The sequence below is a fragment of the Lithobates pipiens genome, unplaced genomic scaffold (assembly GCF_037356315.1).
Source record: "Lithobates pipiens isolate NorthernLeopardFrog02 unplaced genomic scaffold, aLitPip1_a1.2 Scaffold_25, whole genome shotgun sequence".
Lineage (NCBI taxonomy): Eukaryota > Metazoa > Chordata > Amphibia > Anura > Ranidae > Lithobates > Lithobates pipiens.
Genome location: NW_027507787.1, coordinates 54,682,549 through 54,706,391, shown reverse-complemented (window position 1 = coordinate 54,706,391; position 23,843 = coordinate 54,682,549). Strand labels below are relative to the sequence as shown.

Here is a 23,843-nt window from a genome sequence, read left to right as displayed (position 1 = left end):
GGTCTACTTAGCCTTATGTACACAAGAGAAAATCAATCCCTGTTTTATGGGTATTATGAGGCTGTTATTTTAAGTGATACAACTAAGCTGAAATAGCTGTACAAGTTAGCTCACAAAATGTGCTATGATTTATTTAGCCTATAATTAAGGAAATCAGAACACAATTGTAAAACAACTATGTAGGGAGAATATATGGAGGTGTTGTTGTATCAACCAGATGTTTGATCTAACTTTAATTTACTTTTTTTTTTTTTTCATGTATTAGTGTTTATACTGTTTTCCCTTCAGCAGTTTTATTAAATAAGCTGTAACACTAAGTTCTTGAGATCCTTTATAATGTTTAAAAAAATGTATCACTGTTACTTAATTTGTTCATACATGGCAATAATTCTATTGTCACTCATATTCAAAAGAATACAAGCAACAAAAAACACCACTACAAAATGCAGTAACATAAGCATGAAGAAATGCTCTCCACGGCTATTGCAGGGAATTATGGGATCTGCCACAGTCTGGTAAATATCCATGCTGAATCCTGTCAGTTAATAAACTGCTTGTAGAAGCACAAACAAAAAGCTAACACAGAGGTTTCTGACCCATAAGGTTGAGTGACTATGCACCTTAAGGCCGGAACAGTGTGAAACACAAGTAAGCCTGAGAGAAGCTCACAAGCCAATCTCAAATGCCAGCTTTGTTAGCTGGAAGGACAGAAGGAAGGCGAAAAATTACATAGCATGCAGCTCTAACTATGCTTGTTTAGAAGAACTGCTTGCATTTATGAAGTCTTTGGTGCGGAAAGCAGGGTTGCAAATGACTGCATCAGGAGCGACAGTAGGGGCCATTAATTTCCTGTTATGTTTTCCTGTGTTGGGGGCTTTATTAATTTAATTTTACACTGTCGAACAACGGCGAGAGCTGACACTGCCACACTTTCATTTTTTTTTCATCACTTCATTCTGCTTGTCTGACATACAGCTGCAAATTGTGTGGCCCAGCAAAAACAACGGGACTTCTCCTGCTGATATTCATCTAATTCAGGCCCAAATCTCCATTTAACCCCCTCCTGTGGGCATTCTGCTTCTAAACAAGTACATGGGATTCCTTTACTACAATGAATATGGACATTTATCTTTTATAATTTCTCTATTTGTGTCAGGTTATTTATATATTATCATGTTTACAGCACTTACTGGGGTTGTAAACCCTTGTGTTTTTTCACCTTAATGCATCCTATGCATTAAGGTGAAATAACTTCTGACAGTGACCACCCCCCCTCCCCCTGTTTTACTCACCTGAAGCCTTCGATCCTTCACCAAAGACGCACTGTACCTCTCTGCCCGGGGGTTCTCGGCTCTTGATTGGATAGATTGATAGCAGCGCAGCCATTGGCACCCACTGCTGTCAATCAAATACAATGACTTAGGTGCTGGGGGGGCAGGGCCGAGTCCTGCATTCGGCGTCTATAGACGCAAATGCTGGACTCAGAAGCACGCCCACAAGGTAACCCCCTGGGTGTAATACGATGCTGGGAGGAGCTAATAGCGCCGCCAGGAGACCCCAGAAGAGGATGATCTGGGCCACTCTGTGCAAAACAAACTGCACAGTTGAGGTAAGTATGACATGTTTGTTATTTTTTTCAAAAAAATTGCCTTTACAATCACTTTAAGACTGTGTCAAGGGTGAGGATGATGTGCATATTTAATTTTACTGAAAGTATTATTAAGATTTGTTGCTATATGCTACTTCTCTGTGAACACTGAACTTTTTGAACTTAAAATTTTTTTAGTTAACTGTTTGCAGTTATATCATCATAACATACCAATAATGTAACACTGATGCATGCTGGGATATGATGCTTTCTATGTAAGAAAGGGTGACAACTGGAATAAAAGACTGTTGATATTAACTAGGAATTCACAACTGATTTGAAATAATTGTTTCATACAATCAATGCAAACTATAACCATATCAACGTGGCAGTTGATGGAAACAATACATGCTTTTACAGCAAAACCAACATGATTTTGTTTCTGTATAAGACAAGTTGCAGTTCTGTACTTAGACCATGCCCTTGAAAACAGCAATAATGCAAATTTTAAACTTCCCACTGATGAGAGTTGGATAAAAGGTGCACAATGAACACATGTTGTTATACAAAAGAACCTGAATTACTACAGGAATCATCCTTCCAATAGTACATTGCCTACTTCAGTGGTTCTCAACCTCAGTCCTCAAGTACCCCTAATAGGCCATGTTTGAAGGTGTTCCTTTATCTTGCACAGCTGCTTTAAATCAGAGTCAATGACTTGGAATTTTGGACAGATGTTTTATCTAAGAGAAATTCCCAAAACATGGCCTGTTGGGGGGTACTTGAGGACTGAGGTTGAGAACCATTGGCCTACTTCACCTTGTCTCATATACAGCTCTGTATAGGAACTCCAGTAATGGGAAAGAGGGCCTAGAAATACAATAGTCATAACTTATAAGTAGGAATGAGGTTTGGGTCCTCATTGATTTTCAGTTCAGTAAAACTTGGAATTTAAAGAGGTACTTCAGTTTTAAAAAGATCAGCAACCGCAAATACTGTAGCTGAAAACTTTGAGGCTGGGTTCACATATGTGCGAATTAGATGCATTTTTCACATAAAATTCATTGCATTACATTTGCATTTGCAATTGCATTGCATTTAATTGCATTAAATTTGCATAATATGCGAGTGTGAGCGGCTCTCAATGGAGCTGGCTCACACAGGTTGGGAGTGTCCGCAGTGCAGATTGCAAAAGGATTCTATGCATTTTTGTCCGGTACAGGTGTGAATTCGGGCAAACATTCGGAATTGAATCGCACCTGAACCGGTGAAAAGAAATGCACCAGACCTGCAACCGCACGCATGTGAACCCGACCTTAATAAAAAGACACTTATCAGCACAGGGATCCAGTGCTCTCTTCACTTGGGCTGGTTCTTCGCTGGGCTTTGGGTCCCCAGCGCTGTCATGTTTTCTGTGAGAAGCCAGCTGTGACTCCCTGCAGTTTTACAGCTGGCTCCCTACTGAGCATGCAAGAGCCATGATGCACTCAGTGAATGGTCCTGTAGCCTTCCAGGACCTGTGACCTATCCCAGGAGGTTGCAAGCAGTGAGAGATGGCTGAACTTCAAATCAGATCGCCTAAGCGAGTGAGCCCGAGGACCTGTCAAAATTAGGTAAAATTAGGTACAAGGGGAAAGGAAATCCCCTCCTAGACAGTTGTCCCTGGAAAAAAAAAGTATATTTATTGGAAGATTTACCCATGACTGTAGTGCTAGAATTAACTCTTATATTTTATATTTGCCCTTGTTTGTCCTAGCAACGATGGCCACTAGGAAACTAAGAAACAATGAATTTACCAGGACACAGACAGCAATAAATATGCGACAGTGGTTCTAATCCTTCCCTACATTATCCAAAACTAAAAAAAGTTTTGACTACACATATACCTTAACAAATGTTTAAATCAAATCTCAGCACATGAAGAATTTGAAAGCTCTTCTGAAAGGATTTATGAGGGAGGTGTTTGATTAATCATCTAAGGTCAAATCTGACCTCCAGTGGAAGAGGAGCAAACCTGTTTTTCAGTCATAAGACCATTGCTTCTGTCTGCCGTCATCTCCGAACACACACAGAGCTGAAGCCCTTATCTTTAATACTCCAACTTCATAATCAGCCCCTTGTAAATCTCTTTCCCGCAATGTATGTCAGAAAGGAATGCTGTTGTACACTTTTCCACTATCCAAATTATTTTAATTTAACTCACTATGGTGAGTCCTAGATATAGCTACCACTATATATGTACATTTCTGACATGTTCATAAGTTCTTTTTAGTATTATACATGTGAAATGTTTCAACCGAGCCACTTTTATTGCTCCTCAGAATATTGTATTCATTTTACAACTATATACCGTAGTTTTTTTGCAAAAGACAATATGAATTGACCTGATGTAACACTGTCCTAATTTGTCATCCTGTTATGATATTGCTAGGAAATTGTCACTTTTTGATTATTTGATTGCATTTGGCCAAGTGTCTATTAGAAGAAACTGTTTCCCTGGAATTTCTTGGTTTGATATATATGTGTCGGATAAATTATAGAGTCATAAATACAGGTGCATTGATATGAGCAGCAGTTAATACACAAGAATGGAAAACTACAGACAGGTTTAGAGTCTCCTGTAGCGTTCTCTTCAAGAGGGAACACGAGCCACAGTCAGTCTACATCTCTGAAAAGGTTGGGATTTCTGAGGCCGCCTTCCAGTGCTGTCAAGGTCACCAGGATTAGGTTCACCGAACGGTCAGGGCGGTTTGAGTTACTGGCACCGCCTGCTGATTCCTTTGGTGATTTTTATCCATCTCTTACAGTGTGTGGGATGGGAAGATAACTCACCTAAGTCAGGGGATCTCTAAACTTCAACAGCATATTCAGGAATGTGGGAGGGTCTCCCTGCCCCCCCCCCCCCTCCCTCATCTAAATAGCAGGTGAGTTTTTATTACCAGTAGTAATAAGACAATACAGCTCTTTCTGTCTCACGGTGTGTCCCTTCCTGTAAGCAACAACAAACAGGAGAAAAAGACTGGAAGAAAAACAATCATTTCCTGTACTTTATTAAAGTTAGAGGCCAGAATGTGTTTAGTTCTTTCTCTTTGGTGAATGTACTGCACAAGTTGCTAAGGGCACTGTGAGCCCAAATAATTAAGCCTTGCAGGGGAGGGATAATAATTTTGGGCTTTGATGAGTGATACGTCTGTGATGCCAGTGATCCTGGGAACGGACAGATTTCCTTTTGGTAAGTGAGACTCCAGTCTAATGACTAGGCCTTGACAAGGCCAAGGGAAACTCACAGATCCCATGGGCTCTGTTTACAAAGCTTCTGAAAAGTTGCATCTAGACCATTAAAGTTTTATCAGTGTTAATCAAGTTAATCAAGTATCTGATGCACGCTGCATTGCCAGATTTAATATTGCTGTTTTAAAGCCTTATAATAGCACTATACCAGAAGCTCAGTGTAACACTCATTTAATAGTCTCCACTGCCATCCTCATTACAAAGTTTGTAGCTACAAGAGAGGTGTTGTGTTAACTAGAAAGATCTAGGTACTATTTTGTATGAGTAACAATAATTGGATTTGTTATCACAAAATGTGGCTTGATTTTGAAGCAGCTGACATGCTTATGACAAGTATTTTGATCATCTCCACATCTCGCCATATTGGCATTACATCCTAGATGACAGCTGAACTCCATTGAAACACTGAAAATATGCATATACATGTTCTTAAGACCAATCATATTGGAGAACAACTCAAAATTTGATTAAAACATTTCCAACTGAGCCAATCATACTGCCATTTTATCTGCTGTATATTTCATATGACATATGCTGTCTAAGTCTTGTGTATGGTTAGTATTATACAACTCTCAGCGAAAAAGAATGTGTACTCAAAGAATCCCAAACTATCATAAATATCATAAAACACCTCCATTAGATCAGCAACAGCTAAAACTGAGCGCCATATTTTTATCATAAAATAATACTATTGTAGCATAGAGGTATATACAGTATCTCACAAAAGTGAGTACACCTTTCACATTTTTGTAAATATTTTGTTATATCTTTTTATGTGACAACACTGAAGAAATTACACTTTTCTACAATGTAAATTAGTGAGTGTACAGCTTGTATAACAGTGTAAATGTGCTGTCCCCTCAGAATAACTCAACACACAGCCATTAATGTCTAACCCGCTGGCAACAAAAGTGAGTACACCCCTAAGTGAAAATGTCCAATTTGGGCCCAATTAACCATTTTCCCTCCCTGGTTTCATCTAACCCATTAATGTTACAAGGTCTCAAGTGTGAATGGAAAGCAGGTGTGTTAAATTTGGTGTTATCGCTCTTACTCTCTCATACTGGTCCCTGGAAGTTCAACATGGAACCTCATGGCAAAGAACTCTCTGAGGATCTGAAAAAAATAATTTTTGCTCTACATAAAGATGGCCTAGGCTATAAGAAGATTGCCAAGACCCTGAAACTGAGCTGCAGCACGGTGGCCAAGACCATAGAGTGGTTCAACAGGACAGGTTCCACTCAGAAAAGACCTCGCTATGGATGACCAAAGAAGCTGGGTGCACATGCTCAGCATCATATCCAGAGGTTGTCTTTAGGAAATAGACGTACGAGTGCTGCCAGCATTGATGCAGAGGTTGAAGGGTTGGGGGGGGTCAGCCTGTCAGTGCTCAGACCATGTGCCGCACACTGCATCAAATTGGTCTGCATGGATTTTGTCTCAGAAGGAAGCCTCTTCTGAAGATAATGCACAAGAAAGCCCACAAACAGTTTGCTGAAGACAAGCAGACTAAGGACATGGATTACTAGAACCATGTCCTGTGGTCTGATGAGACCAAGATAAACTTATTTGGTTAAGATGGTGTCAAGCGTGTGTGGCGGCAACCAGGTGAGGAGTACAAAGACAAGTGTGTCTTGCCTACAGTCCAGCATGGTGGTGGGAGTGCCATGGTCTGGGGCTGCATGAGTGCTGCCGGCACTGGGGGGCTACAGTTCATTGAGGGAACCATTAATGCAAACATGTACTGTGACATACTGAAGAAGAGCATGATCTCCTCCCTTCAGAGACTGGGCCACAGGGCAGTATTCCAACATGATAACGACCCCAAACACATCTACAAGACGACCACTGCCTTGCTAAAGGAGCGGAGGGTAAAAGTTATGGACTGGCCAAGTGTCCAAACCTAAACCCTATTGAGCATCTGTGGGGCATCCTCAAACAGAAGGTGGAGAAGCGCAAGGTCTCTAACATCCACCAGCTCTTTGATGTCATCATGGAGGAGTGAAAGAGGACTCCAGTGGCAACCTGTGAAGCTCTGGTGAACTCCATGTCCAAGAGGGTTAAGGCAGTGCTGTAAAATAATGGTGGCCACACAAAATATTGACACTTTGGGCCCAATTTGGACATTTTCACTTAGGGGTGTACTCACTTTTGCTGCCAACGGTTTAGACATTAATGCCTGTGTGTTGGGTTATTTTGAGGGTACAGCAAATTTACACTGTTATACAAGCTGTACACTTACTACTTTACATTGTAGAAAAGTGTAATTTATTCAGTGTTGTCACATGAAAAGATATAATAAAATGTTTTAAAAAATGTGAGGGGTGTACTCATGTTTGTGAGATACTGTATATATATACATATATATATATATATATATATATATATATATATATATATATATATATATATATATATATATATTACTGAACTGTAATTGTGGACAAGAAGATGGGGTGACACTGGTTCATATTAACTAGATACAGCATATTATTATCTGCCACTGGTTCCCGAGTCTACACAGGGAGGTAATAGCAGACTGCCATGCACATAGCTGTTCAGGTAATTGGTTTATATATCTAGAAGCTGTAGTAGCAATCTCAGCACAGACAGACTAGCAGTAAAGCCAGTTCCTTAAGGCGATTTCCTTTGTCTTTCAAATGCTTGCACATCCATGAGAGATACAGGGGAAGAATGAGAGAGAAAGTGAGAGAGGGTAAGATGGAGAGAGAAGGAAAATGTTAATTTGTGAATTAATAGCTTTTCTCAGCGGAATTGTAAATTCAAATGTCACCTAACATGACACTCTAGCTGGCCTGCCATAGAAGCAGTGACAAGATGCCACACTTTTTTTCTACCACCCACCCCAAACCCTGCATAAGACACAGGAGATGGACGACATGCCATGCTTTATACCCACACATGTATAAAATGGGTTTGATGCAAGCAATGGCCAGCAACATCATCAAACTTGAATACTGTTACCAGGGTGGCAAACAAGCCAAAAGCAATGAGCTTGTAGAATGTCAAACTGTGTACCACACGGCAAAGAAAGTGTTAAATGGGCTGCTCGGTAAGAAGAAACATTTCTGTAAGACCGTAAAGACAAAAGGGTGGCATAGGGAGAAGGATTGTGCCAGTGCCAGGGAGACAGACGGACAGTGAGAATGCCAGAGGGACAGACAGCTGCTGCAAGTGTCACAGACATAAATACTGAGGGATAAACATTTAGACATATGAGAGTGTGTGCTAAATTGTGTGTAAATAATTGTTCTTTTTTCCCTAACACTGGGGGTTCAGAACTTCTATTTCCATTTCACAGGTTTTCAAATGAATCTCACTGTTCTGAGTTGGGAGGTTCTCGAAGAAGGCGCTAGGACAAGGAGATATCATCAATCGCAGCTCTTGCTATCATTGTAGTCAGCAAAATGGCTGACAGTGCATATTTGCTTTTAAAATCAGTTTAATGATTCAACTAGGCGGTTATAATTAACCAGCTCTGTACTGAGGAGGTTCACACTATTCACACAGGCTTGGCAAAGGCGTGTATTTTTGACATTCTACTTAATCGTTTAAAAAAAATATAGAGCGGCCTGTGGCTCACAAGGTCATCTTGGCCTGCTTGGGCTTATTCATCAACTGTGTGAATGAGTCTTCCTGGAACATTATGACTCTGTGCTTTTGATTACATATAATAATTACTTATCATACTCACTTGCTATATACTTGTGGTTTATCTGCAACTGACAGGTACATGCTTTTCCTTTATTAATACTACATGAGTGCAGTGTTTTATGTCAGTACTATTAATTTCTTCTTGTCTGTGTTTCTTACATCACAATTATTAAAAACTATAGATGATTAGCTATACACATGTATGCAAGCAGCAATATGATCTCAGTAAAGAATTCAAGATATACAACACACCAGTGAACTTAGGATAAGAATAACTGAGATATAGTTTCAAGGGATGAAACTTATAGAAAAAAGGTGAGGCATTCCCATCACAAAGCTAATTTCTTAGAAGAGTTAAGTGCATATATCAAATCAATGGGTGAAAGTGGTTATTGAAGATATCTCCAAATGGCCCTAGAAAGGCTTTATCTTCAGAGAACCATGTTACTCTTAGTAACTACTCTAAAACAATTGAATGTACTTGTGCCTGCCAGCTGCCCTAATAATTGAGCATTAATGTATGTTTTATATTATTATTCCCCTAAAAGGTAGCTATTTCCTTGGGGTGAGAGTTAGAAAGTCAGAAATATCCCCAAGAAATGGAAAAGAAGATATCTGCTGATCCTTGAATGAGCTGCTTGGGTGCTGAGACCTGCTCTGATCCTTGCCTGAAGGTATGAGCAACACACATGCAATACTGTGATCCTATCTGCTGAACGAAGTAACAGAAAGTGTTAGGCCCACTTACAGAGGGATTTTCCATTAAGTGAAAAAGCTCCGATGTGATCACAAGCACCATGATTACTGAGGTACTCATTATTGAGCTCTAGACTATCAAAAATGGCCTGATAATCACAAGCAGTGCTGTATATTGGAAGCCTGCGCCCATCCTCTACCTTTGAAATTAATGTATAATGTTTTTATGTAATTACTGTATGCTCAGGAATACAATTAAAAAAATATATATTTTTAGTCAGTAAATATTAAAACCTTACATGAATATTTATTGCTTGCCAAACACAGTTAAAGAGGACAAACTACTGTGGATAGCTTGTGAGCAAACATGTAGGAGCAAATTGGTTTTGGAGGGTAATGTGTAAATCCGAGTATTTACGCCTAATGTAAAATTTGGGGATCTCAAATGAGGCTCCTGTTTCTAAAAGGAGGCTCCAGGTTTACTAGAAGTAAAACCCAGCAATATGTTTGGTGCAGACTTGATGCAGTGTCTGATTTTATCCTCACCTGCGTCTTCTCAGAAATCTGTAGGTAACAGTATGGAATAAAATACTTTCTTCCATGGGCAAGGAGAGAACCATAAGGGTGACAGCGGAGGGCTGCCAGTTGAGTACTACTGTTCTAAGGTATGCATCCAAAAGTGTTTTCATCTAAGGAGACCTATCATTAAAATTCACAGATATCAATGTCCTCAGTCTATGTTTACAGTTCATTCATATTTTTCTAAGACACTATTCAGTATATCTTAGCATACTGTCCCCATGAGGAGGTAGTAACAAACAGACATGCCAATTTGAATACTTCCAAAGGTATGATGGGGGGGGGGGGGGGGCGGCAGGGAGAGGCAGACTAGAGGAACACTGACAATAACATCAATGAGTTAAAAATTGTGTTTAAGGCTAGAGGAGGCAAAGAGTACAGATATTTTTTTTAATCTCTTTTATCTGGGATAAAATGTTTGTGCCAGATGTGGGAAAAATGTGCCAGGGAGACATACAATGACACTGCCAGGGAAGAAGTGCCTGATGGAGCCAGACACCTACAAGCATAGCCATAGCTATTAGAGCGTAATGTCAATGAACAAAATGTATCGGGCACCATATTTCACACAGAAGAAAGCTCACAAGTGTTTTATAGAGACTTTATATGTGAGATTTTAGAATAAAAATAAAGTGCTTTGATATAATCAAAGCTTAAAGAGACACTGGTGGCTTGTCAATTTAGAACAGAATGATAGCATCTGTAAAAAGCCCACCTCTATCCCATGACCTACTGATACTCACCTTTCCAGTGATCCCTCAATAATCCTTTCTCTATCGCAACCTAAGGAAACATCACCCCCTTTGTCATGTGACAAATCTTGGACCTAACAATTGGCCACTGGATCTGATGACTGACACAGTATGATGGTCACATGCTCCCCAATTCCAGGAAGTAGTGTGTATTTTTTAGCTGTCTGAGCTAGAGGCAGGGGCAATGTGGTACAGTTGGAGGGGTGAATATCAGGGGGTCAGGAGGGGGGTCGTTTTACATACACTGTTACTTTGCCCTGAATGGGCAAAATTACTGTTTCCTCTTTAAAGTGAAGCTGGGGGTATAAAAACCTGCACATTTTCTATTGCTTGCTTGCTTTTTAAAGGGGCATACCCCAGGGCACTTTCTTATCTTGAACAAGCAGGTGGCCATTAATGACTGTCCTGACATGCTTATTCTAGATCTGGAAAACAATATCAGGATGACAGCCAGAATCTGCACCTTTAAAATGTAATTTAGCAAGGCAGCTCCCATATTTTTGTCTTTGTCAGTTCACTTTATACATATAGCAACACATTATATCAGCAGCTTTCTCCTTTTGTTCTAAATGGTCATAGACTCTTTATGGTATAGCTTACTATGGTGTTTTATACACAGATGAGAAAAGGGTCAGTTTTGAAGCCTGTTTACGCGTGAGGGTCAAAAAGACCTACAGTATTTATAGAGTGGTTTCAGTGAAATGATCCTTGGAGGTCACCTGTCACTACACTTCACTTGTGTGCAAAGCGCACCCAGCCAGACTTTTGGAATCACATTTTCACAGTGTATTGTATGTAAATGCAAACCTTTGAACTGGACCAATAACTAGAATGACCAGATACATGTGCAGTCATCTTTCTGTGTTTCTCTGTACTGAACCCCCCAGATGTAAACAGAACTATATGATGTACTGTACAAAGTACTGCACCATTAATTGCAGCTTTTATTTAAGCTGTCGCATTAAAAGAGATTTCTAGTTTTCTTTGATCCCTCTGTGCAGTAGCATGTAGGGATTCTCTACATCTCACAGCTCTGGGTTTTTACTGGTACTGGTAATTATATCTGCAAAAATAAATTTCTACATTAAAAACATTTTATCAGCATAGTAAGATCTCAGTCCACCAAGTGAATGTAGACCTGAGTGGAATCATGGTCTCATTATTGAAAGAGGACTGTTAGGGGTTGATAGCACATGGCAGAGCCACCAATAGTTAGAGCTGGCAACCTAGACTGGAACGTTCCCATAACAGGAGATCTTTAGTGCTGCATTATAGGTGCTCTTTAAATACTGTAAGCAAGTACAACTAATTACCATATTTTTAACAGGCCTACAATATTTGAAAAGCTCTGAAAAAGCCTGTTGTCCAAATCTGAAACATCAGTTCCAGTTGACTGCAACTGCATTATGAACTATGCTTATTTATCTCTAGTGAAACTAAAAAGACTTCAGAGATGTCTAGAGGGTTAAACTTACTGAATATGTTGCACAAAGGCAGTATATAATTTTAGACGCACTATAAAAATTGAAAACCGGAATGTAAAAATAAAACCTCATAGCCCGGCTCTGTGTAACCTGTCAACACAGCAAAAATCTAACAAATCTATAAAGAGGAAAAAAATTGCCTGAAATGATGCTGCTTCAGTCAGTTATAATAACTCCAACAATATACCAAGCTGGTTGTAAATCCAAGAATAAAGCATAAAACCCGAAACATCATGAAAATAATAATAAATTTGTTACACGGCCCAGCCAGAGCATGCCACCAAATTCTCATTTTAACCCGGTCGTTGTCGAATAATCATTTCCCTCTAGAATGTGATTAAATGCCGTTTATTTAAGATATCTCCCTGTGCTTGTTTCTGTTTAACAGTGGAATCTGGGAAAATGTACAAAGGAGAATTACTTGGCTGATTTCCCTTAACTCTTTCAATAAACAAGGGAGAATAGAAGCGTTCAGACCTCTGTTTCTCGCATATAGCTGGTACTGTGAATCACTCTACTGCCTTCACCCAACCAGAGAGTTTGGCTACATCATCCTGACACATAATTATCTCCACTCTTCTTAATCATCCGTGCCGCTGCAACTGTGTAATGAAAGCAGCAACAAAGATGACAGAGTAGAGGAGGACTTCTCACCTTATATAGGATGGCCAAATAGCATTTGTACTACCGACAATGCATCTATATTCACAGAGATTTATACATTTTTGCTTGGAGTCCTGACGGAAAATAAATAAACAAACAATCACCCTTACTTTGTTTAGTTCTGGCTTGGATTTCATGTTTTATATACTGCACCAAAGATGTTTAACCCCTGCACCATATCCACATAGATTGTGTTCATCTGCAGACCATTGAAGCTAGGCTTGCGCTATGGAGCAGCCATTGTGAATATAATACTTGCACATCAGTAATGTTTGTGACTGCTAGCAAGTGATGAAGATTTAGGATAGACTTTCACAGTAATATTCTAGTGTACTCTAAGCTGGGACTGTAGACTGGAGCAGATCCTGAAACATATTATGAGCAAACAAAGCTTCTGTGAGAAATGGGGAAACCGAAGATTAGTGATGGACGAACTTCCGACGGGACGTTTCGCGAACGCGAAACGCGAACGGACACAAACGTTCGCGAAAACGACCGTTCGCCGCGGGCTCCATTGACTTCAATGGGAGGCGAATTTCGCAAACCTTTAGGTCGAATTTGCGGCCACGGGGTAATTATTAGGGGGTAGCACGTAGTCCCACCACCTGGACAATAGCATAATACATGTATGAGGTGAATTTGGGATCGATAACTACAAGCATTTTTTTTTTATTTGGGAAATTGTTCTGACAATTCAGGACTATGGAGCTAATGAAGGCAATGGAGGAGAGGGAAGGTCAGGGACCAGGGTAGGCAAACAAGAGGGTGCAGGAGATACAGAGCACTGACAGCAGCACCGTAATACAGAGCACTGACATCAGCACCGTGACATACAGCGCTGACAGCAGCTCCGTGACATACAGCGCTGACAGCAGCTCCGTGACATACAGCGCTGACAGCAGCTCCGTGACATACAGCGCTGACAGCAGCTCCGTGACATACAGCGCTGACAGCAGCTCCGTGACATACAGCGCTGACAGCAGCACCGTGACATACAGCGCTGACAGCAGCTCCGTGACATACAGCGCTGACAGCAGCTCCGTGACATACAGCGCTGACAGCAGCTCCGTGACATACAGCACTGACAGCAGCTCCGTGACATACAGCGCTGACAGCAGCTCCGTGACATACAGCGCTGACAGCAGCACCGTGACATACAGCGCTGACAGCAGCTCCGTGACATACAGCGCTGACAGCAGCTCCGTGACATACAGCGCTGACAGCAGCTCCGTGACATACAGCGCTGACAGCAGCTCCGTGACATACAGCGCTGACAGCAGCACCGTGACATACAGCGCTGACAGCAGCTCCGTGACATACAGCGCTGACAGCAGCTCCGTGACATACAGCGCTGACAGCAGCTCCGTGACATACAGCGCTGACAGCAGCTCCGTGACATACAGCGCTGACAGCAGCTCCGTGACATACAGCGCTGACAGCAGCTCCGTGACATACAGCGCTGACAGCAGCACCGTGACATACAGCGCTGACAGCAGCTCCGTGACATACAGCGCTGACAGCAGCTCCGTGACATACAGCGCTGACAGCAGCTCCGTGACATACAGCACTGACAGCAGCTCCGTGACATACAGCGCTGACAGCAGCTCCGTGACATACAGCGCTGACAGCAGCACCGTGACATACAGCGCTGACAGCAGCTCCGTGACATACAGCGCTGACAGCAGCTCCGTGACATACAGCGCTGACAGCAGCTCCGTGACATACAGCGCTGACAGCAGCTCCGTGACATACAGCGCTGACAGCAGCTCCGTGACATACAGCGCTGACAGCAGCTCCGTGACATACAGCGCTGACAGCAGCTCCGTGACATACAGCGCTGACAGCAGCTCCGTGACATACAGCGCTGACAGCAGCTCCGTGACATACAGCGCTGACAGCAGCTCCGTGACATACAGCGCTGACAGCAGCACCGTAAGCAGCCCCAGGAGGAAGTCAGCACAGCACAGGGATGGTGTGATCCCCTCATAATAAGAACCCCCAGGAGGAAGTCAGCACAGCACAGGGATGGTGGGAGCCCCTCATAATAAGAACACCCAGGAGGAAGTCAGCACAGCACAGGGATGGTGGGAACCCCTCATAATAAGCAGCCCCAGTAGAAATATGACACCGCTCAACCTCTTCAAAGAGGAGGGTAGGGGCATATAGTACGGTGTGCTTTTTTGGGTCAGGGAAGTGAGCCAAATGAATTAAGAAGGTCTGTGTGCTTGATTCCAAAAATTGTTTATAGACATATACATGGTCTACTGATCACATGTGTTGAATTCCTCCGAGATCCATGCCTCATTCATTTTTAGAAATGTGAGGTAGTTAACACTGTGGTGAGCTAGGCGAGTACGCTTATCGGTCACAATCCCCCCTGCTGCGCTGAACGTCCTTTCGGACAGGACACTGGATGAGGGGCAAGCCAACAGTTCGATTGCAAATTGGGCAAGCTCTGGCCAGAGGTCAAGCCTGCCCACCCAGTAGTCTAGGGGTTCATCACTCCTCAGAGCGTCCACATCGGCCGTTAACCCAATGTAGTCGGACACCTGACGGTCTAGGCGTTCCCTGATGCTGGATCCGGATGACACCTGTCGATGGGTCGGCTGAAAGAATGACCTCATATCCGAAGTCACCAACACATCTTCAAACCGGCCTCTTCTTGCAGGCGCTGTTGGATTGGTACCCGCAAATCCTTCTCTGGGAGTGGGAATTGCTCCTCTGCCAGCGCACGCAAAAGCAGAATGCAGCATTTCTCGAAGCAAGGCCTGGAAGTGCTGCATTCTGACAGCCCTCTGCGACGGCGGTAACATTTCCGCCATTTTGTGTTTGTACCGGGGGTCTAAGTACGTTGCCACCCAGTACTGGTCCTTGACCCTCATGCTTTTTATACGGGGGTCCCTATTAAAACACTGGAGCATGAAGGCCCCCATTTGCACTAAAGTGGAAGCGGTGTGGTGGCCTGGCTCCTGCTCATCATCCAGGATAATGTCGTCCTCTTCATTCTCCTCTCCCCATCCTCGCACAACAGGGATCCCAGAAAGGTTTAAAGCATGCTCTTCTTGCTCCTGCTCATCCGCCCCGGCACCATCCTCCTCTGACTCCTCATCAGACTCCTGTTGTTGACTTGTCTCAGATAGAGTAGCCCCCCCTGGGAATTCATCCAGCATTGCGACTTCCTCATCTTCCCGCTCCTGCTCCTCCACAGCCTGATCAATGACACGACGCAATGCACGCTCCAGAAAGAAGGCATAAGGTACCATGTCACTGATGGCGCCATGGCTGCGACTGACCAGTTTGGTGATCTCCTCAAATGGCCGCAGAAGTCTGCATGTGTCGCGCATGAGCAGCCACTGGCGCGGTGAAAAAAAACCCAGCTCCCCAGAACCGTTTCTTTCGCAGAGTTCATACAGGTAGACGTTAACTGCACGTTTCTGCTGGAGCAGCCTATCAAGCATATAGAAGGTTGAGTTCCATCGCGTCGGGCAATCGCAAATAAGACGTCTGACCGGCAGATGGTGTCGCCGCTGAATGTCAGCAAGGCGAGCCATGGCCGTGTAAGATCTTCTGAAATGGGCCGAGATTTTCCTTGCCTGCCGCAAGATGTCCTGGACCCCAGGGTATTTGACAAGGAATCGCTGCACGACCAAGTTTAAGACGTGTGCCATGCACGGCACGTGCGTGATTTTGCCCTGTTTCAATGCGCTAAGCAGATTGGCACCGTTGTCACACACCACTTTACCAACTGTCAAATTGAGCGGTGTTAGCCACTCATCTGCCTGTGAACGCAAAGCTGAAAGGAGTGCCGGGCCAGTGTGGCTCTTTGCTTCCAGGCACAACAGACGCAGCACGGCATGGCAACGTCTCACCTGGCATGTGGAATAGGTTCTGGGGAGCTTGGGCGGTGCAGTGGAAGAGACGCTAGCAGCGGAAAAGGAGGAGGCAGCTGAGGAGGAGAGGGAGGAGGATGGAGTAGGAGGAGGAGAAGAAGAGTCAGGCCTGCATGCAATCCGTGGCGGTAAAACCAAATCTACACGGGTGCCACGGGTTACATGCTTGACGGCCGTCAGAAGGTTCACCCAGTGGGCAGTAAAACTGATATACCTTCCCTGCCCGTGTTTGCTAGACCACGTGTCTGTGGTCAGATGTATCTTGGCACCGACACTGTGTGCCAGAGATACATTCACTTGCCGCTGAACATGGCCATATAGCTCTGGGATGCCCTTCTCTGAGAAATACTTCCTTCCTGGGACCTTCCATTGTGGTGTTCCAATGGCCACAAATTTGCGAAAGGCCTCCGAGTCCACCAGTTTATATGGCAGTAGTTGGCGGGCTATGAGTTCTGACAAGCCAGCCGCCAACCGTTGGGCAAGAGGGTTATCCGGCGTCATCATTTTTTTACGCTCAAACATTAGGCCCACGGAAGCCTGCCTTTTTGCAGAAAAATGTGAGCTTGGCGTGATGGAAGGTGGAGTGGAGGACAATTGTGAGGAGAGAGGAGAAGGAGAAGTAGAAGACGAGGCTGGACGGTGAGAGCCTGCAGTGTGGCTTTGTGTGTTCCGTTGCTCCCACTGGGCTCGGTGATGGCTGCTCATGTGCCTTCTTAAGGCGGTCGTCCCTAGGTGAGTATTGGGCTTACCGCGACTAACGCGTTGACTGCAAAGATTGCAGATGGCAACGCTATTGTCAGCAGCGGACACGTTAAAAAAAGCCCACACTGCGGAGCCATGTGCCGGTGTCCTGGGAGCGCCAGATGTGACCGTACATGGTCGATGACTCGCTCCTGATACATTTGCAGTCTGCTTTGTCCCTGCTGTGCAATGTAAGTCATTGCTGCTTCTCCTCCCTATCTGCTGGTCCATATCTCCCTCTGAACTCCCCTCCTCTTCCTCTCTTGTGGGCACCCACGTGACATCACTAGACACGTCATCATCAACGTCACCTTCCCCACCGCTATAAGTAGAGTAGGCAGCAACACCGGGGACCAACCTCCTCCTTGGGCTGATCTGGGTACTGGCGTCAGACTGCTGAGTAGCGCTTGTTGCTACCTCCTCTTCCTGATCCAATACCAAGAGTGGCTGCGCATCAGAAATGTCCTCTTGATATGGATCGGAAAATAATTCCAGTGACTCAAGCGGAAGGTATGTGGTGGTGGTGGTGGTGGTCGTGTTGTTGGTGGTAGTGTCTTTGGGGGTGCACATAGCAGAGAGTGAAGAAGAGGGTGCAGATCGAGAGGATGAGGAGGGTGCAGAAGAGTAAGGCTGAGCGAGCCACTCAACCAAGTCTGGTGCATCCTTTAAAGTAATTGAACGCACCTTCTGCAACTTCCCACTTTGGCTCAAGCCTGTTGCTCCTGCCCTACCCCTACCACCCCTGCGGAAGGGCCTGCCTCTTCCTCTGCATGTCATTTTTTAAATGACCCTGTGACAAAACTCTTAGTCCCTATACCGCTGAAGGACTGCTGCAGTATAGGTGAGCGGTCAGCAGTGGTGCACGTCAACCCTATCTATTGTGGACCTATAGCGGTCCTTACAGAACAGCAGACTGTACCGCACTCAAGCCTATGTACCGTAGCACCCTATACCAAGTTACCAGTCCTTATAAGAACTTTTGTGGACCAAGCAGGTTGTGTATTAGTGTTTAGCAGACTGTACGTCAGTCCCTATACCGCTGAAGGACTGCTGCAGTATAGGGCAGCGGTCAGCAGTGGTGCACGTCAACCCTATCTATTGTGGACCGATAGCGGTCCTTACAGAACAGCAGACTGTACCGCACTCAAGCCTATGTACCGTAGCACCCTATACCAAGTTACCAGTCCTTATAAGAACTTTTGTGGACCAAGCAGGTTGTGTATTAGTGTTTAGCAGACTGTACGTCAGTCCCTATACCGCTGAAGGACTGCTGCAGTATAGGGCAGCGGTCAGCAGTGGTGCACGTCAACCCTATCTATTGTGGACCGATAGCGGTCCTTACAGAACAGCAGACTGTACCGCACTCAAGCCTATGTACCGTAGCACCCTATACCAAGTTACCAGTCCTTATAAGAACTTTTGTGGAACAAGCAGGTTGTGTGTTAGTGATTAGCAGACTGTACGTCAGTCCCTATACCAATGAAGGACTGCTGCAGTATAGGGCAGCGGTCAGCAGTAGTGCACGGCAACCCTATGTATTGTGGACCGATAGCGGTCCTTACAGAACAGCAGACTGTAACGCACTCAGGCCTATGTACCGTAGCACCCTATACCAAGTTACCAGTCCTTATAAAAACTTTTGTGGACCAAGCAGGTTGTGTGTTAGTGTTTAGCAGACTGTGCGTCAGTCCCTATACCGCTGAAGGACTGCTGCAGTATAGGGCAGCGGTCAGCAGTGGTGCACGTCAACCCTATCTATTGTGGACCGATAGCGGTCCTTACAGAACAGCAGACTGTACCGCACTCAAGCCTATGTACCGTAGCACCCTATACCAAGTTACCAGTCCTTATAAGAACTTTTGTGGACCAAGCAGGTTGTGTATTAGTGTTTAGCAGACTGTACGTCAGTCCCTATACCGCTGAAGGACTGCTGCAGTATAGGGCAGCGGTCAGCAGTGGTGCACGTCAACCCTATCTATTGTGGACCGATAGCGGTCCTTACAGAACAGCAGACTGTACCGCACTCAAGCCTATGTACCGTAGCACCCTATACCAAGTTACCAGTCCTTATAAGAACTTTTGTGGAACAAGCAGGTTGTGTGTTAGTGATTAGCAGACTGTACGTCAGTCCCTATACCAATGAAGGACTGCTGCAGTATAGGGCAGCGGTCAGCAGTAGTGCACGGCAACCCTATGTATTGTGGACCGATAGCGGTCCTTACAGAACAGCAGACTGTAACGCACTCAGGCCTATGTACCGTAGCACCCTATACCAAGTTACCAGTCCTTATAAGAACTTTTGTGGACCAAGCAGGTTGTGTGTTAGTGATTAGCAGACTGTACGTCAGTCCCTATACCAATGAAGGACTGCTGCAGTATAGGGCAGCGGTCAGCAGTAGTGCACGGCAACCCTATGTATTGTGGACCGATAGCGGTCCTTACAGAACAGCAGACTGTACTGCACTCAGGCCTATGTACCGTAGCACCCTATACCAAGTTACCAGTCCTTATAAAAACTTTTGTGGACCAAGCAGGTTGTGTGTTAGTGTTTAGCAGACTGTGCGTCAGTCCCTATACCGCTGAAGGACTGCTGCAGTATAGGGCAGCGGTCAGCAGTAGTGCACGGCAACCCTATGTATTGTGGACCGATAGCGGTCCTTACAGAACAGCAGACTGTAACGCACTCAGGCCTATGTACCGTAGCACCCTATACCAAGTTACCAGTCCTTATAAGAACTTTTGTGGACCAAGCAGGTTGTGTGTTAGTGATTAGCAGACTGTACGTCAGTCCCTATACCAATGAAGGACTGCTGCAGTATAGGGCAGCGGTCAGCAGTAGTGCACGGCAACCCTATGTATTGTGGACCGATAGCGGTCCTTACAGAACAGCAGACTGTACCGCACCCAAGCCTATGTACCGTAGCACCCTAGACAGACCAAGTTACCAGTCCTGATAAAGAGCTTTGTGGAACAAGTGAGTTGTGAATGATTAGCAGACTGCAGCAGAAGGGCAGCAGTCAAGTATAATATTCTTTCTATATTTGGAAGAAAGAATATTATACGTGTACAAGCCTATTACCGTACCACTGATACCAGTCCTGAAAAGAACCTTTGTGGAACTAATAGTAACAGCAAGTCTTTAAAATTATCCTCACTGCCTGACACACTGCTTCCTGCCTGTCCCTATACAAATTGGCAAAAAAGAGTAGGCTGGAACGATTAGCTGGAACAGCTCTTTTGTGGACCTGATAGTAACAGCTAATGATGATGATGATGATGATGATGAAGAAAGACTAATCTGGCTGAGCTGTCCCTAAAATAGCAGCATACAGCGCTCTGTCCCTTTATCTAAACTGACAAAAGAAACTCAGGCTGCTGACCTAACACCTATACCAGTCCTGAAAAGAACTTTTGTGTACCAAATAGCTAGCGTTTTCTCTGTCCCTACTCCACACAGGATCCTTTCCCTACAGTGACAGAAGAAAGAATGTAAAATGGCCACCGGATCGGGTGTATTTATAGGTTAGGGGGAATGTCCAAGTGTCCATGAGCTGTCATGTCTCAATTGGTTGTCCTGTAACACATGATAAACGTGTCACGAAAGGTTAAAGTTCTTGTATACATTAAACACGTAAGTCCGCCGGGGCGAACGACGGAAAAAGGCGTTCGAACCCGCGGACGGCGAAAGTCGGAAATTCGCCGCGAAACGACCGCCGGGCGAACCGTTCGGCCATCACTACCGAAGATGACATATTTTCCAATGCCAAAGTAATTTTATTCTAAGTATGTCTTTCCATGTGTAGTTTTAGCTTATTTTTGTCAGTGGTTCAACAGTGCCTTATCTTCCAATGGCCTCTTTATTACAGCCAAATGATAACCTGAACTGTTGTTTTAAATTGAACTAACTTTAGGCGAAAATCACCCAAGCATTTCCTGCTCCTCACTGCAGACACAGGTTGTCTAAGTCATATGATAGAGTCGTTGATTCTCAAATCCACTGCAATAGGAACAGTAGGAAGATAACACCAGAGGAAGTACTGGATCTGAACAAAGCTAAGTTGTCATGTGATCAAACCTTTGTTAACATAAAAACAGGTAGTACTCCATTAGGCAAAAACTGACACACCCACTGATTTTGTCCATTTGTAACAAGCCTCAGACACAAATTCAATGGCCTACTCTAGTTACTCAGTTTCCAGGTCTTCAATTGTTATTTTATAAGGTACAAATCCTAACTCAGTAAATCAATTAACCAATACCAGATTGGCAGTCTGGCAATTCTGGCATTTGTGAAAAGGGCCAGTAAATCTGTAAGCTGGTGAAAGCTCCTGTGGACTGCTTGACCTTAGCAAAACCTCATGTTTAAATCATTTTTTTTAAGAGTTATAGACCATAGACCCACAACAGACCTGAAACAGAACTTCAGTACTGGACTTGTCAAAATGTAGTAATGTACAAAACAAATGGGCTGGTGTACTTAATGTACCTTGGCTGCTTTTTAGTATTCCATGTCTGTCCCTGTGCAACATGTGTGCACGATGGCTTGTATCCATATTGCCTGTGTGCAGAAAAAAACCCAATCTTTCGCTTAGAGCTGTAACATCCAAATTACCTACACAATGCATAATGAAAAACATATATCTTTAGTTATGGATACAACTTCTGCCGACTCATTACATCATTTATGATGACTTTCAGGAGGCTCTTTTTTCTGTATCATGTCACACTCCCTCCCCTATCTTCTTTCTCTAGTTCACCTTTCTTCTTGCCTCTATTCCTGCAGCCTGAGCAAACTGCGCCTTGCATATTGTAACATTTTGAAATGGTCAGTAAAACAATAGAGAAAAAGCATGAATATTCAACAACATATTGCATAAAAGCCCCAATGCCTCTGAAAATCAGTTAAAACAGCATACTGGTTTGTAGATGACTTCTGAATGGAGGTCATTTATAATGGTCAAGAGCAGCTCAGTATAAAAGAATCCTCAGAACACTCCTAAATTTGAGTAAGTACTTTTGGATATAAGGCTAATATAAAGGCAATATAGGTATATATATATATATATAGAAGAAACTGTTGGCTTCTTATAAATGACCTCAAAATAATGTAGTCTGATCCATAAAATAACATCTACCACTCATTTACACTATGCACAATCTACATAACTTCCAGAGAAATCACCGGGACTACATTGGCATGCAAAAGGTTGACTGTCTTTGCAAACAAACCAAAAAAGGTAAGAACTTAAGGTTAAACATCTACAATGTTCTCTGATCTTTGGGCATCTATCAGGCTGGTCTCTTTTAAAAACACAGACATTACTATGCTATAAACTTCAATTACTGTTGTTGTAAAATAGGGTTTGATTTACAAAATAACTCAGATCCTGTTTTAATATTGAAAAGTATATATATATATAATATACATTTGTGGTGGTAACAATGCTTTCTCTAGCATAACTGGCTGTGCTTTAGGAGCAGAAGGGCAGTGTATAAAGGCTACAACTGATCTGTTTGTTATTAGAGCAGCTGGTATGCATGGGCTTGAAATTAGACCCTATTTGTAAGAGATACAGAATAAAGATCTCTCTTTTTCCCTACCTTCATCGCGTTTCCTTTTTTCACCATTTGAACGAGGTATACCCAGGATCCCATTTATGGAATAAGAGCCTACGGGATCATTGGAGGCGCTGGACACAGGTGGAGATGCTGTACTGGGAACTGAACAAAATGAGAAAGGAAATGTAAGCTTGTGAGGAGATATCTACTGTGGATTCCTCCTTATGATTCAAAATGTAAGGAAAAATCTTCTGTGAAACCCCTATAGGAGTTACTAAAACCATGCCTACTCAGAGGAGGCATCATCCGTCATAGCACATCAGCATGCATTTACCATGTGGCTAACATTGTGCCACTGATAACCTGAACACCCAAGTTACTACAAAATGGCCTTGTTGATATGATGTCTTATTGATGACAGCATTACCTAGTAGCTCATTTAAAACATGTTTGCTTGTACTAGATGTATGTATTCAAACATAACATAGTGTCGTCTTTTAATTGTTTAGATGCATTTATGGAACAAATAAAAGTGGGACTTTTCAACATTAAAGTGCATTCATGAAATAGACAACTTTAAAGTGTATGTAAACCCTAATGGGATTTTCTTATTTGTCCCCTTTGGTCTGTTTATTATACCAGTGCAAGCATTTTGTTAAATCTTTTTCATAAGGTCAAAAAAGAAAACCTGTTGATCGTGTCAGAAATTCAGAGCTGCCCGTGACCCCTACACATTTTTGTGTAGTTCTCAAAAGACCCCTAGTTTTCATCTTGGGTTACAGAATAATTGGCATTTATGTTGTAGAGATCTGGGAGTAGTTGAGTAGTTTAGCAAAGATCTGGACGTGGTTGAGAAGTTTAGCAAAATAAACTGGGCAGAGCACACAGTTCACAATAATGCTGTGTGTTGTCATCCCATGATGGA

At 43.4% G+C, this 23,843-nt stretch overlaps 1 protein-coding gene across 22 annotated transcripts in view; it reads right to left on the bottom strand.

Annotated features, from left to right (window-relative positions):
* PAX2 (paired box 2) overlaps positions 1-23,843 on the bottom strand; it is a 90,966-nt gene that overhangs the window by 41,661 nt on the left and 25,462 nt on the right. For 10 of the 22 annotated variants that reach the window (XM_077454458.1, XM_077454455.1, XM_077454463.1 and 7 more), the window contains exon 5: positions 22,961-23,080. The exons of 3 other annotated variants lie outside the window; for them this stretch is intronic. In XM_077454458.1, the coding sequence (XP_077310584.1) occupies positions 22,961-23,080 (120 nt within the window). Of the gene's footprint in view, positions 1-21,845; positions 21,972-22,960; positions 23,081-23,843 lie in introns of all 22 variants that reach the window. 9 more of the 22 variants (XM_077454452.1, XM_077454450.1, XM_077454457.1 and 6 more) reach the window with 2 other exon arrangements.